We start from the raw sequence: 14791 nt of genomic DNA on the forward strand, positions 1-14791 counted from the left end.
CTGTCTTGCACTAAGGCAGGATTAATCACCGTTTGCTGAAAAAGTAGCCACATTGAACCAGAAGAAATTATAAACCATGACTTACAGTTCATTAATGCAAGAAGCCAAAAACCAACCTACCACAACAGCATCATGGTTTAGGTTGTGTAAACCCAGTTTATTTGGTAAGGTAGTTATGTTTCCCCTCAAACTTTCTATAAAGGATGTCCCTGAAAAAGCTAACTGGTTAAGGATTTAGGACCAATTTTTAATTGGGAATTGATACATATTTGGAGAAAGCGCACCTTTATGGAAAAATATTGATTGCTCTTGCCCGAAGTGAAGTAGAACAGAAATTAAACATTATTATTTGGGTTGCTATAGGAAAAACTGTATCATATAACAAACTCCTTGGAATTAAGACCTATTCCAATTTAGGTCCTTGCTGCACTTAGCTGTACTTTTGTGCTGCAACTGCAACTCTGCATACATATTTTCTTCTATTGACATCAACATCTCGTTTTATAAAATTCAAGCCAAGAGAAACCACTTTACCATATTCTTCAATGAAGTCAATTTCAAAAAACTTTGCTCTTTGATAAAACAAAAATTCCGTCTCAAGTAACATCTCCCCAAACTATACTTGTAAGGAGAAGTCGTCTTTGACTCACTGAAGTCAAATTTTATAGAAAATTTTTATTCAACATACAACATTTTTTTCCAGCCAAAAAGGCAATATACAGGAAGAATCATTGCACACTGTAGCTACAGAAATAAAATAAAACAAGGGAAGGGGGAAAAAGAGAAGGGAGAGGAGATAAGAACGGAGGAAGGGGTGAAGACCAAAGAATATGAAATTAAAGGAGAAAAAAAAAAGTGAAGGGAGTGTAAGTGGCAGGTTCTAGTTTTACTCGCTCAAAAAGTAAGAAAAAAGTAGATATTCCACAAAGGTTTCCATTAACTCCAAACTAAAACAGGAAAGGAGGCTGGGACAGAAATGAAACTACACACAATGAATATTGACATCTGAGGAATTCGCTGGCAGACTCCCTCTGCCCCCACACCAAAAAAAGAGAAATCTCCAAGTGTTAAATTGTACATGTTGTTCCTTTGTTAAATATACAATTCCAGGTTTTTTATTTTATTTTATTTTTGCCCCCTCCCCCCCAAGCTCCCTGCCTCTTTTTACAAAGTCAACAGCTTCCTAAATGCTAATGAACGTGCCCTCGGTGCGAAGAAAAAGCGACTTTGCTCGTCTGTCTTCCCAGATTAGCTAAAATTCAGTATAATTCAGGTGATTTTCCTTCCCCCACCGCCGTTTTCTGCAGTCCCACTGAGATGCCAGCTGCCGTACTCGGGACATTATTTCATTAACCCAAACCCTTCTTTCTTCTGAGCAGTTTCTAAAAGGAATATAAAGACGCCACGGCTCTTTCGAGGAGTTTTTGAGTCTTTCTTGGCAAAAAGTGATGGCGGGACATAGTGGAGGGGAGGGGGCTCTGACTCCAAAAAGTCTTTTATTTAAAAACAACAGCAATAATAATAATAATAATAATAGAATAAGAATAATAAGAATAAAAAGAGAATTCCTAGGCTGATTGAAAAGACGTTTCTCCCCCGAATAAGTGCCAACAGTGTACACAATGAAGTAGAGATTGCTATTTATTGATGATGTGAGTTTTTCTTTGCATTTACAAATGCACAAAAATTTCATTTAAAGTATATAACTGAAGGAAAGAAATCAAACGTGACCCTAACCACAGTGCCAGCTAGCTGCAGTGATGGCAGGTACCACGCATCCGGGAGGGGGGAGGGGGGAGAGGATCGGGCCGGAGGGGGAGGAGAAAGGAGGGAGGGGAGGACAGCCCGCACAGACTGCGCCCTTAAAGGTACTACAGACAAAGAGTTCGCCAATGTCAACTTGTCCTATTTGACCCTTCCCTTCTTTTATGCTGACCATCTTCCTTGGTTTACGTTTCCCATAAAAACTCTCATTGGCACCCGAGCTTTATTATTATTTTTTTTTTATAAAACACCTTCATTTTTTTTTTTTGCTCAAAAAAAAAAAAAAAAAATAGAGGGCAGTCAATAATAAGATATACAGAGAAGCCAAACTGAACAGCCTCAAAATAAAGTTAATAAATCAGCAGCAAATTGTCTTGCTGGAGACTCCCGACCTCAAGTGCACGTGTACCAAAAGTCCTACGGTTGTTAAAAAGGTGCACGCACGCACACACACACACACACACACACGCACGCAAACGCACGCACACACTTATTGTTGCCCCTTTTGCCTCGAACAAACTGGAGAGGGTAAGTCAGTTATGGATTTTAATAGCTTTTTCAAGGTACGTGTAGCGGCTTCTCTTTGGGGCTTTGTTGAAATGATCGAGCCCGAGCCATGGCCTGGGGTGAGACATGTTGCCTAGAGGGAGGGAGGAAGAGAAAGGGTGAGACCATTGCTGGAGGGTTTGCTGTGACGCTCGACAAGTCCCGAAGAATTGTGACACTTAGAACCCCACCCACGCCTTCAACCTGAAGTTAGCTCCCCCCGGGGTGGATTTGATTTGAGTCAAGTTGATTTAAACCACGATTTAAATCCCTAGTAAAAAGGCTTGGCCTAAATCAACTCATTTTAAACTGTAATTTTTATAAACAGCAACTGTCATCTCTGTTCCGCAGCAGCTCCTCCTCTGACCTGTGGCTGACCCACCGACAGTCCCAATATGGCAGAATCTACAGCCTCGTGCTTCATAATTAGGCTCCATTTCATGTGGAATAAACTAAATTATTAATGTATTTTAAATGGAAAACTACCTTTAAATAGATTTTTACTCCCAAAGCATTTTATTCAAATAAACTTGATAAAATAAATCAAGTTTATTTTTTTAAACAAAAATCTGATTTTTTAGAATCAATTTTTATCCATGCTGGCTCCCACTTACTTTGAAGAAAACACCCCCCCTCACACACACCACCCCTGCCCCCCCCAGCCCCCAAATGAAAATAAATGGATCCTCACCGGGTTGGGGCTCAAAATCTTTCAAGTTCACTTCATATTCGTCTTCATTAAGATACTGGTGCCGGCCCATCATTACAATAGCAAACTTAAACTTCAAAGAGAAAACAACAACAACAATAGAATATTTCTTTATCGCACTTCAGTGACTGCAACGAAAATTGGGCACGAGGACAAGGCGAGAGAAAAGGATAAACCTTTAGAAAGATTAATATTACATGGTATGGAATATGTTTTATCAATGGATAGAGAATTAGAACAACCTAAAAAAGCTGAGGCGAGGACGGGAGCTCACCCCATCGTGTGGCGCTGGGGTCTCGAACCTAGGTATATCTTGATATACCTCAATTTACAATCACAATGACTTATGGTTATAATTCTGGCTTCTATCCATGCTTTCCTCTGTATTAAACCTGATTGTATTTTACACCTCAAATATAAAATCCAACGTTTGAATTACAGAATATCTGAAGTATTTACATTTACAAAGCAATTCTAGGCAGTTTTATTCAGAAGATTGTAAGCGAGAACTTTGTGGGGGAAGGAAGGTCAGGTCCTTACAGATTTAATGATGAATGGCAAATCAAAAGAAGGAAGACCCCTTTCTTCTACTTCTCTCATGCCAATTCTAACACCCACCACCCTTTGCAGAGTAACAGATATTCTACTTCACATCAATACCTTTTCAAATTCCTTCTCTTGGATGTCCAGAACTGTCTGAATCCTCTTCATCACTTCTCGAAAATGTTCACCCTAGAAGCATCAGAATTCCAGAAATACAGGATATTAACTCTAGCACTGTGATGGCAAACCTATGGCATACGTGCCACAGGTGGCACACAGAGCCATTTGTGCCAGCACACAAGCCGCAGGCAAACTTACCTCATTGCGCATGCGTGCACCTCCCAGCTGATTTTTGGCCTGTTTGAGGCCTTTCTCGGCCTCCCGAAATAGGCCCGTTTCCTCACTTCCTGTATTTCTGGATATACCAGAAGTGACAAAATGGGCCTATTTTTCGGGCTGCAGAGGCTTTCACCAAACTTCTGGGAGGCCAAGAAAGGCCTCAAACGGGCTGAAAATCAGCTGGGAGGTGCAGTGCAGATAAGAGGGTGGGAAGGGGGGATTGCGCGCGCATGCGCAGGTGGCGTGGGGGGACACATTGCCTTCTGGGTGCTGGCACGCAAGCATGCACACAATTTTTGGCACAGGAGCCCCAAAAGGTTAGCCACCACTGCTCTAGCACGTTAAAAGTCTATCGGGCATATATTATTCTAGTAAACTTCAGTTTTAGGTCTATTTCGTACATCTGAGATGATGCTTGACGGTGCTAAAAGCCTGTTTTGTGTGCATATTAAAGTTGAACAGCAGTGTGTACACATTTATAAACATTTATGCACACCCATGCTTGCACACTGATTAAGTTTACCACCCAAGAATGTTGACCAAAAGTTGTGATGAGTGGCTTGGAATGAACAGTAATATGAAATTGATGAGACGGGATAGTCACTAGTTTGGGAAGACCATCCATCAGCTTTTGGTCTCTGGTCTCCAACAAAATTTCTCTTCCGGTCGCCCAGACTCAACGCAACAGCAGTTTATACGGAACCCACCTGGTGTATCCTTAGCAAGAAAGGGGTGCCGAACGTTCCAAAAACCTCTTTCTGGAAATGAGCCACTGTAATTAGCATCTCATTCTCCTTATCGAGCTCTACCTGGTCCAAAGGAATTTCCTACGGATAAAAAGATCAATGTGAGATGCGGATTAGGAAGAATGTCCACCAGCAGGACAGCTGAAAAGTACGGCAGTCGTGGAATCAGATCTTCTGAAAGAGGAAGTAACCCAAGACACCGACATCTGATTAGGAAGCAGCCACAGCAGGGGTGTCAAACTCGATTCCATTGAGAGTCGCATCGGGGCCGTGTTTGCCCTCGGAGGGGCGTTGGGGTGTGTGTGTGTGGCAGGATGGGCGTGGCCAGCTCGACGTCACTCATGTCGGGGGTGCCTGTGGTGGCCTGGGCAGGTCTGGAAGGATCCTCCCGCAGCTCCGTTTTCACTGGTAGAGGCACCACGGACCGGTCCTTTTGCTATTTCCGGGGCTGCCCCACAGTCCAGACACCCCTCAGCTCCTGGATCTCAAGGCGAGCCGAGCTAAAGCCCCTTTGGGCGCTTCATCGGTCCCGGGTGCTCTCTGAGCTTGATGGTTTTCTTGCAGACGTTTTGTGACCCAAACTAAGTTAACACCATCAGTGCTGGTATTGAAACGTCTGCAAGAAAACCCACCAAGCTCAGAGAGCACCAAGGACCCGTCAGTTCAGCCCTGAGCTACAATTTTTCTTTTATCAGTACTTTTGTCAACCTTTAAAGGTAAAGAAGAAGTTGGGAATTGTGATGGGGATAAAAATCAAACTGTAAGGCTCCCCTGTGTGCCCTAGATTGGTCAAGTCTGCAAAAGAGATCTTTGTTCCATAATTTGCCCATTATGAACAACTGATCTGGGGTTTCTGATAGGCTTCAAATCTCCTTTTTTGTCCCCAGCCTTTACAATATTTATTAAGTCTGGCAATCCCTAGCCTGATGAAGGTGATGGTATAGAAAACTTGCTTGCCTCATCCAATCAATCAAACGGACTGGAGAGAGCGATTCTACTACAGTTTGGGGGTGGTTGTCTTCTGGAAAAAAAACTGCCAGCATATTTCCTCCTTCCCACCCCTTTTTGAAGAGGCAAAACTCCTCCTGTTTTCTTTAAAGGGCTCCTGTGTTGCAATGTCAGATCTACTGGATCAGTTCAGATCTGGATCTAAGGATTTTGGTCCTTCACGCAGATAAACCAAACAAGTCCCTGCTCCTGAAACCAAACTGATACAAAACACATAGGTGTATGAACTACAACTCCCAGAATTCCCCAGCCATCATGGTGGACTGGATGTTGAAGTCCATACATCCTGAAACTGAGGTTAAGAAGCACAGATCTGACAACAATTCTCCCAAAGCAGTTTAATAACGGCTGGTCATTTCACTGAGGCCTGTGGAGAAGATCTTTGTGAGCTATATCCTACATCTCAACCAAGTCCCAACGTTACCTAATAAAATTTCCCATATTGTCTCTTTGCATACATGGGCCTCAGAACCCCATAAATGTAGTAAGACCCATTGGGAATAAATGGATTTTTCCCTCAAGTGAAATGGGTGATGCACCTAACTATGGTTTATTGAACGAGCCATAATAACCTGGATTTTGCATCAAACCAAACATCAAACAAAACACATTGTGACTGAATTCAAAGGAGGAATTCAGTCATGAAAGCTGCTTGGGCCCATAACCCCATCAAGGGTCTGATGGCACTTAGATAAGTCATGTTTGAACATTGTCTCAACACTGACCTCTATTCGAAATGTCCGACTGGTTGCTGGCGATAAGCACTCTAATAATTCATCCTCCTGATGGACACCAATGATTTTGTAGCTTACGATTTCTAGCAGCCTTAACAAGAGAAAGATGGTGTAAGAATACTCGAAAACTCACAACTGAACTCCTGAGGAAGTTCTGTTCCTTTTGATAGAACTTAGCGCAGGAGGTGAGACGACTTTTAAGAATATGCATTCAAATCTGGCTTAACATACATTTTCACAATGGATAAATGGAGCCCAGTAAACATAAGGAATAAAAACATTTCAAATTGGTAATCAAATTAAGGTTTGGCTTTCCTAATTTGTTTAAGTATACTTTTTAGTTTCAGTAGATGTCTAGGGGTGTGTGTGGGGGAAATACTTTTAATTAAGTAAAGAAAACACTTGCCTTAATTTCCCTGAACCTCTTTCAGCAAGTTCTACAGCTTTTTTACATTCATCTAGTAAGTCTCGCACACATCCATGTTTATCTGGATATAATGTTATTTCCTAAAAAAAAAAGTTAAGGGGAGGGTTGGGAAGAGAAAGAGAGAGGAAAAGAGAGAGAGAAAAGCAGAAGCCAATAATTAACTGCTGTAAGATGCAAAAGGAAATTAAAGTTAGAAGGAACAAGCTCTTGAGTTATGTACAAATGCTAAAACCTACCAAGTTTATTTGATACTACAAAAGAATCACTAATATGAAAGGAGGCTATATTGCACACAAATAATGTTCTATGTATGCAATAGGGTTTGCAGGAAAAAAAATGTTGAATCAAAAAAGGAAGCTCTTTGGATAGTAAGATGGGCAGCATATAAATTTAAGAAACAAACAGTTTGTTAATTGATCGCACCTTTGTGCAAATAAAGAGACTTGTGGAATTAGAACACTACTGAGCAATTATTCAGTTAGTTCATGTATGGAGCTGAAAAGTTAAGGAACAACAGCAAATCCCTACCCATAGATAAAAATTCTGATTTGTTCCTCAAATACTTTACTATTACTGGAATTTTAGAATTAGTAAACATTTTGTAGGACAAATGGGTGAGTAACATGAATAAACTTGCTATTTGATCATTCTGAACATCACAACAAATGAAAGGGCTTACCTCTTCCCTAAATTGGCTGTTTAGCCATATGCACTTAAAACTTCTCCTGTTTTCAAAGTCTGTGATTTTCATTTTAAGCTATGGAGAGTTGGGGGGGGAGGGGGGGGAAAGACACCAGTTTAATCATACTGAAAAACAAGCCAAATGTTCCTTCTTGCAGAAGTAACAGAAGCCCCTACCTGCTGATAATAAAGTTTCTTAGGTTGTCTGGGTTTGAAGAATTGCAGGAGATCTCTTAAAGTTCCATCATAATTATGCCTAAGAGGGTTACCAGGACCATCCCTGTAACTAAAAACCAGAGGCACAGACAGACAGACAGAGACAAGGGGGGAAAAAGAAAAGAAATCTTACTTTGAAATACTTTCTGCACAGCATTTCAGTTGGTTTTTTTTTCTGTAATCAGTCTTTAATATTTTATATGCTCTGTTTGATATCCACTATGATTTTTCCCTGCGTTTAGAATAAAGAGGGGGAGCCCTGGTGGCACAGTGGCTAGAATGCAGGATTGCAGGGTGACTCTGCTGACTGCCAGGAGTTCGATCCCGACTGACTCAAGGTTGACTCGGCCTTCTGAAGTGGGTAAAATGAGGATCCAGATTTTTTTGGGGAAAGAGGCTGACTCTGTAAACTGCTTAGAGAGGACTGGAAAGCACATAAGTCAAAGTGCTATTGCTATATATAGGTTTTATAGAATCTACAGAGGTTTACCATCTTGTGGGAAACATATTTTAAATAATCCTGCTACTTAAAAAGTATGTACGTTGATTCATGATAAAGATGACCAACTTGGAAAGAATATTTAACCAGAACATCAATTGCACCAGGATCTAAAACACAGATTTATGTGCAGCGTGAACCAAAATCCAATGAATCATCATCATCATCTTTGTTTAATGAACCCATAATCCCTTGCGGAGTCTGGGAAACTGAATGGAGTTCGCAGAGTGTTTACTGACTGGATGCCCTTCCTGACGCCAATGCGGAGTTTTGTTCAGCAGATATAGTCTCATTTCTCCAGAGAGAGAAATAACTGCCTTTAACTAGGCAATCCAGTGAATCTGAAAGGAAATTTCCAGCTGTGCCAAACGTTGCAATTTATCTTCTGTGCACAATTGGCTTTCCCTCCCCAAATTCAGGATTCTTCTCCAGGATTCCTGGAGATTTTTGGCATCAGGAATATACGTGAGGTGTCATTCTCTCACATTTGTAGTTTTCACCATCTACAATTACAACATGAACCAGACGATATATTTGATCAACATCTCTTACCCTTGGGACTTGAAGAACTGCAACAGCATAGGATCTGTATTAAGCCTTTGAGCCACGGTCTTTGCAACCTGAAAATATTTTTTTTAAAAAAAGAATAGAAAGTGAGCTGAATTCTGGTAAACAATGGAACAGCTTCCCTTCCAGGGTTGTGGATTTAAAAATTATGATTTTACTCCATACCACATTATTTGAATCCAACAGAGGTGCTGAGAAGAGAGTAAATACCTGAAAATAATTCATTCTGTTGGACAATGTGACAACAAAACCAGGATCATTGGGGATAGTTTTATCACAAAAGATGACGTCAACTCGGTAGTAGAGATCTCGAAAGTATTCTTTTGCTGTTGCTAATTCACTGCTGTCGTTTTCAGGGTCATCCCTTGTAAGCAGGAAAAAAATTATAATTACACAAAAATTGCTGAAACATTGAAAAGATGATCAAAATCTGTAGCTCTTGGTAAACCTTTAGAAATTATTTCGTCCAAGTGAACAAGAGCGAACCCTAACTTCTAACAATGAACTACTAAAATAATGCACACATGCCAAAGAGCAAAAATGAAACTGTTTTTGAAAGAATTTCACAAAAACTCATTGCAATCACAAATTGTAGCCAGCCAACACAGCAGATTACTCAACTAAAACTCCAACAGATTATAAGCAAAATGGGCTGAGCATTTTGTTTTAAGTAAAGACCTCGCTTAGAATGCTCTACCAGAGGATTGATTTCAAGTCAACTGCATCCCACTGGAATAAAATTTGAGAAACAATGGAGTGTTTCACTACATAGTAAGAAAGAATTTGAAACAATTCCGTTACTCCTTCAGTTTCTGTACTGAGGTGTCACAGTATTAAAAGCAGTAGTAGTTTACCCTTCCTGACTCCATCACTTAAGTGTCAAAAAATCAACAACGGAGATCGTTTTTAAATGTTATTTAACTCTGAATAGGCAGGGGGGCAAAACAAACAAACAAGCCATGCCTAAATTGTTAAAGAGAGAGATCAAATCTGGGTCTAAGAAACTTCCTGACAGAGAGGACAATTAACCAATGGAGCAGCTTTCCTCCCTGAATTGTGGGTGCTCCATTGCTGAAGTTTTGAAGAAAAGATTGGACAATTATTTGACTGGGAGGGTATAAGGTTTCCTGTCTTGAGTATGGGGTTGGACCATTGGTGGGATGCTACTGGTTCTGCCCGGTTTTAAGAACTGGTAGCTCTGAAGAGCAGCAGGCACCAAACTGGTTCTGTGTTTGCTGCTGTTTGGCCCACCCACCCACCTGGGCTCTTACCTGTCCTTTATTTCCTGCTTTTTCAACCTCAGCTGCTTTGCGCGGCACAGCTGAGGTTGAAAAAGCAGTAAAAAAAGAAGCTTTTCAAATGCTGTGCACCTGCGCACTGCGTTTTTCAGCTCTCTGGGCGGCGCAGCTTAAGGTCTTTTTACACACGCGCACAGCGTCACCGAAAGTTACCAAACCGGTAGTAACACCGGTTGAATCCCACTCCTGGGTTGGACTAGAAGACCGCCAAGGTCTCTTCCAGCCCTATGCTTCTTTAACTGTTGTTTCCCGTTTGCCTTAAGAAATTACATTGGACGGGAGGCAGCACTCACACAGAGCCTACATTTGTCCTGCAACAACAACAACAAAAAAAGGGGGGGGAGAATAAAGGCTTCTATTTGGTATCCTTCCCCCCCCCCTCCAATGGAACATTCCAAACCACAGGTATCCTGTCTGTCTGTCCCCGGCCTGGAAAATGGTTGTTTTGAACTTAAAAGGTTTCAATTGAAAAACATTTTGCCTATCTCATCACAGATTTAACCCAGTTATCTTTTAAACTAATGGTGGAACCAGATGTGTTGGAACCCGTATTGATTTGGGCTGCTGGGGGTTATGGAAGCTGACGCTCTACACATCTAAGGGACGTTCTGTTGGGAGAACCCAGGATTGAAATTTTCAAAGCCCGTGCACAAAAATGGTTGCAAGCCTACTTTTGAAACACAATGATGTCACCGTCCATGAGTTCGTCAAGAGCTTTGTCGAGGGAAACATCATAGTCTTGAATTCTCTCTGTTAAATTCGGTTTAACTTCCTGGGGAAAAAAGAACCCCACAAGAAATTAAGGGGTTAGTTATCAGAAATCATAATTAAGGAGAAATAGTTCATTTTCAATCCTAAATAAAAATTGTATATATTTTTGTATAGGTAGCCACAGTACACATACGTAAGTATTCAGCGTCCTACAGTACATTTAACCACTATTCCTTCAGGATAAAAAAGTACTCAAAGCCATGCCCTGAAGATAACTTTTCAGTTATAAACACTAAGAAATGTATTCTGGCATTAGCTCTTAGGGATCTATCTGATTTCTATTTTGGAAAGAACAAAATAAAAATAAAAAGATTAGCCTCTGCGGTTCTGCAATTCTCTTTTAATAATATTTTATGATAGGCTTCTCAGCCTAGAAAAAGAAATGGGAGTTTGTGCAGGGTTACAAGCACAGAAGATCTTCTGGTATAATGAACTTAAAATAGGTACTAAAGCAAAGGTAGTTACCAAAATTTCTATAACTCAATTCCTCTTTCCCTTTCAATAAATCTGATAAAGGAAGACTTGAGTATTTTTATTTTGAGTTCTAAGTAGCTATTGAGGGTGATTCATTTTTAGAGGTTTACCTTTCTTCTCCTTCATTAGAACCAACTAGGGCTCTTATACCACTGATACATTCATTATGACATGACTTTTTTCTGATGAAAATACTGTCAAATATTATCTCTCTGTTTTCAAAGGGATCCTTCTTGGGTGAAAACACTCCAAAAAGCTAAGGCAGAACTTTAATTATACATATTTGCTAAGGCAAACATCACAACTGAGGTTGTAATGTTTATTGCACTTTATTGTGATTCACTTAAGAACTATGGTGACTCGACTTATGACTGAAGTAAAAGTTGTTGCAAAAAATATATAAATCATTATTACAGCCACAATAATTTAGAACAGAAATTCTAATCTCAATAGTGGCTATAAGTCAAGGACTACCTGCATTGTGTGCAATATTAAGAATTTGTTAAGCTTTTCCCTGTGCCACAAAACTGCCTTTATCTATGTGAGGACATTGAATGATGTATAGAAGGCAAATCTACGTGTCTCAGGATAATGTTGCGGGATCCAATCTGGGTTGGTCATCAGAACCAGAGGTTTAGTGTGTTCTGAGATTTTGGTCTCCTGCTGGAAGATGATGGGAACCAAAAATGTCAGAAGATGAAACCTCTGGTCCCAGTGACCGACCAACCCAGATTGGATCCAGCAACATTGAATGCAATTCCTAATTCACTGCTGCATCTCAAATTGCTCCGTGCTCCCTCTTACCCCCTTTCCAACATGTTCCCTTCTGCTGATGTTGCTGGATGGGGGCACTTTAAGGGGGCTACAGAGCTTTTCCTAAGTTTACATGTTTTCCTTAAGTTCACACAATAATTGTACGATTTCAGGAAAACATGTTTTTTTTTTTAAAAAAAAAAAACCCTCTCCTTGTAAAAAATTTAAATAGTTGCTTGGAACATAATTTGGAAAAACTGCCAAACTTTGCAATTTGTTCCAACTATTTGGAAAAAGGAAGACATGTTTAAAAGAAATGTGTTCATATTTGGAGTGCTTGAAGTTTATTGTGCTGTAAAGACATTCATTCACTCTGACAATATTTCATAACATTCAGACCCCACCCCCCTTCCCCAGATAAATGTCTCAAAGAATAATTCTACTTTTAAGGAAAAAGTAAATAAATGGCCCAAACCTCATAGAGGATAAGATTAGATTCTTGGGGAAATCCTGCTCTTTCACACATAACTGGCAGCAAGTCACCTTGAGAGGAAGATCAGAACAGGGGAAAAATATACACATTGCAACTTCTGCTTCTGTGGAAAAATATTGTGTCTACAAATCATTTTAATAATCTAATAATTATTTTAATTATCTAATGTTATGATTTACCTCAGAAATCAAAACTAGAGCTCAAAATTAGCTTCTCTCACCTTCTCTCACAGATTCAACAGTTAAGAGATAAACTTTGCTATCCTATATTTAAAGAGTTCAGACAAATATATGATCTGAAACTACAGAAGTTTATTATGCAAAGCATACTATGTGGGGTGGAATATTTTTTTTCTTTTGGCTTAACAAAATTCTTAAGGGGCTCTTTATGAGCAACAAAAACATCAAAAACTCACGTATTTTGCAGGATATAGGTGTGTAGATATGTCCACAATAATTCAAACTTCGTGTCTTTGGATCATACATTTTCAGAAATAGCATCACATCGTCTACAAAACAGCAAAAATGATTTTCAAAGAAGAACAAAATATCCAATTGTGCCTGAGCTGTTTTTGTATATATCTCAACCAATTATATTTGGTGTAGTGTAAAAATATAGTAAGAGAAATGTTTGGTATTTAATGATGTGGATTATGGTTTTATCCTTCTCAAATGATTGATAAATCAACGATACAGCCAATCTTGATTGTACTTTCAATCAAAGTACAGTGAATTTACTCAATCTTAAAACAATTTTTTTAAAGCAAGTTATGGAAACAAGAGCCAGGACTAGTCCATCGACCGATCAAAATCTAACTTTTAATATCCCTTCTTTTTTCTGAACTGTTTCCAGTTCATCAATCTAGATACTATCATGCAGTTAAAGAATCAATTGAGGAATGTCCCTTCTTTTCTCTTTTCAATCTCTCATCTTAAAAGGAAAATAAAACTTATTTAAGCTCATTTTTAGGGTTGACACCACACTATTAATCTACTTCAGGGTTCCCCAAGGGTCAGCAGGAAACTTTGACTGGGGAATTCTGGGGTTGGTAAATGGCCAATGATCAAAATGATGAAAAGCCAGGTGGTGTCAATTAGAGGGTCTCTGTATAGAGCTCTGCACCATCCCCTAGTCCTGAAGGTGACGTGCCTAATGGCAACTACAACTCCCAGAATGCCCCATCCAGCACGGTGAGATAGTATCACCCAGGGCTGCATTGCACAGTTACCAGTAAGAGCAGCCTTGAATGGTTTGGAGATGAACAATTTCAAACTTCATGAAGGTGTCAATGAACTGGTTTGAAGACCCCGTTTTACCACTGGTATTCAGCATACATTTTTTGGGGGTGGGGGTGGGTGGGGGCTTCAGAGGCTACCAACTTGGAACTGGGGGTCAAAAGGGGCCAATCCACAAGGTTACTTTTGACCAGTATTTCTCAACCATGGCAGCTTTAAAATGTGCAGACTTCAATTCCCGGAATTCCCCAGCCAAATTAAGGATGTATGGACTTCCAGTATGGCTGACTGGGGAATTCTGGGAGTTGATGTCCAAGCATTTTAAAGTTGCCACGGTTAAGAAATGCTGCTTTTGATTTCCCAGGACTTCAATGGATTGACCAACTTTTTTTTATTAGATGAGAGGACTTCCAGATAACCTTGTTCTTCGTAGTTCGGGAAGAAACAATTCCTACGATGCTAACAAGGAAATCCCCATTTCATCAATACAAACAGCTTCAATATCCTACAATCCAAAATGTTGACTTCATTCTATGGAAAGGAAGACGGCCATATTATTCCCTTCGGCATGAAACTCGCAGGCCACGGGACTTACGGTCTTTGTCGAACTTGGGTAACGTTGCCCCTGTAGCAGCCATTTCTGGATCTACTGTTTCAAGGAATATTGTCCACGGGTTTTCACTGTCGCTGAGTTCAGCCATCTGTGAGTGATAAAGGAGAGGGAAAGAAGCAATAAGTGCAAAATAGTCTGAGGAAGGAACGGGTAATATTACGGCTTCATCCGTGAAGAAAATTTAAGGTGTTTTTAATAATTCAATGTTGCATTGGATTAGAAGAAAACCTGGACTCAAAATTTTGCTATAACCTGGGGAAGGATAACCTTGATCAGCTGGTATAATCTAGGGCTCTGGGTTTTGAATTTTTGCTTTTAAATGTGTTCAAGTATTTAAATCTTGGCATTCTTCCTAGGCCCAGATAATTTTACACC

General features: G+C 40.0%; 1 protein-coding gene across 1 annotated transcript in view; it reads right to left on the reverse strand.

Annotated features, from left to right (window-relative positions):
• Positions 1–655: 655 nt before the first annotated feature.
• Positions 656–14791, reverse strand: part of USP7 (ubiquitin specific peptidase 7) — a 91520-nt gene continuing 77384 nt past the window's right edge. The window contains exons 18-31 of the mRNA XM_026704099.2: positions 14399–14504; positions 12984–13076; positions 12551–12618; positions 10749–10849; positions 8990–9143; positions 8765–8832; positions 7675–7783; positions 7496–7573; positions 6796–6896; positions 6381–6480; positions 4609–4728; positions 3680–3751; positions 3002–3092; positions 656–2404 (exon numbers count right to left, since the gene is read on the reverse strand). Of these exons, the coding sequence (XP_026559884.1) occupies positions 2298–2404; positions 3002–3092; positions 3680–3751; positions 4609–4728; positions 6381–6480; positions 6796–6896; positions 7496–7573; positions 7675–7783; positions 8765–8832; positions 8990–9143; positions 10749–10849; positions 12551–12618; positions 12984–13076; positions 14399–14504 (1368 nt within the window). The 3' untranslated portion in view covers positions 656–2297. The remainder of the gene's footprint in view (positions 2405–3001; positions 3093–3679; positions 3752–4608; positions 4729–6380; positions 6481–6795; positions 6897–7495; positions 7574–7674; positions 7784–8764; positions 8833–8989; positions 9144–10748; positions 10850–12550; positions 12619–12983; positions 13077–14398; positions 14505–14791) is intronic.

This window comes from Pseudonaja textilis, chromosome 14 (assembly GCF_049901715.1).
Source record: "Pseudonaja textilis isolate UNSWEBS1 chromosome 14, rPseTex1.2, whole genome shotgun sequence".
Classification (NCBI taxonomy): domain Eukaryota; kingdom Metazoa; phylum Chordata; class Lepidosauria; order Squamata; family Elapidae; genus Pseudonaja; species Pseudonaja textilis.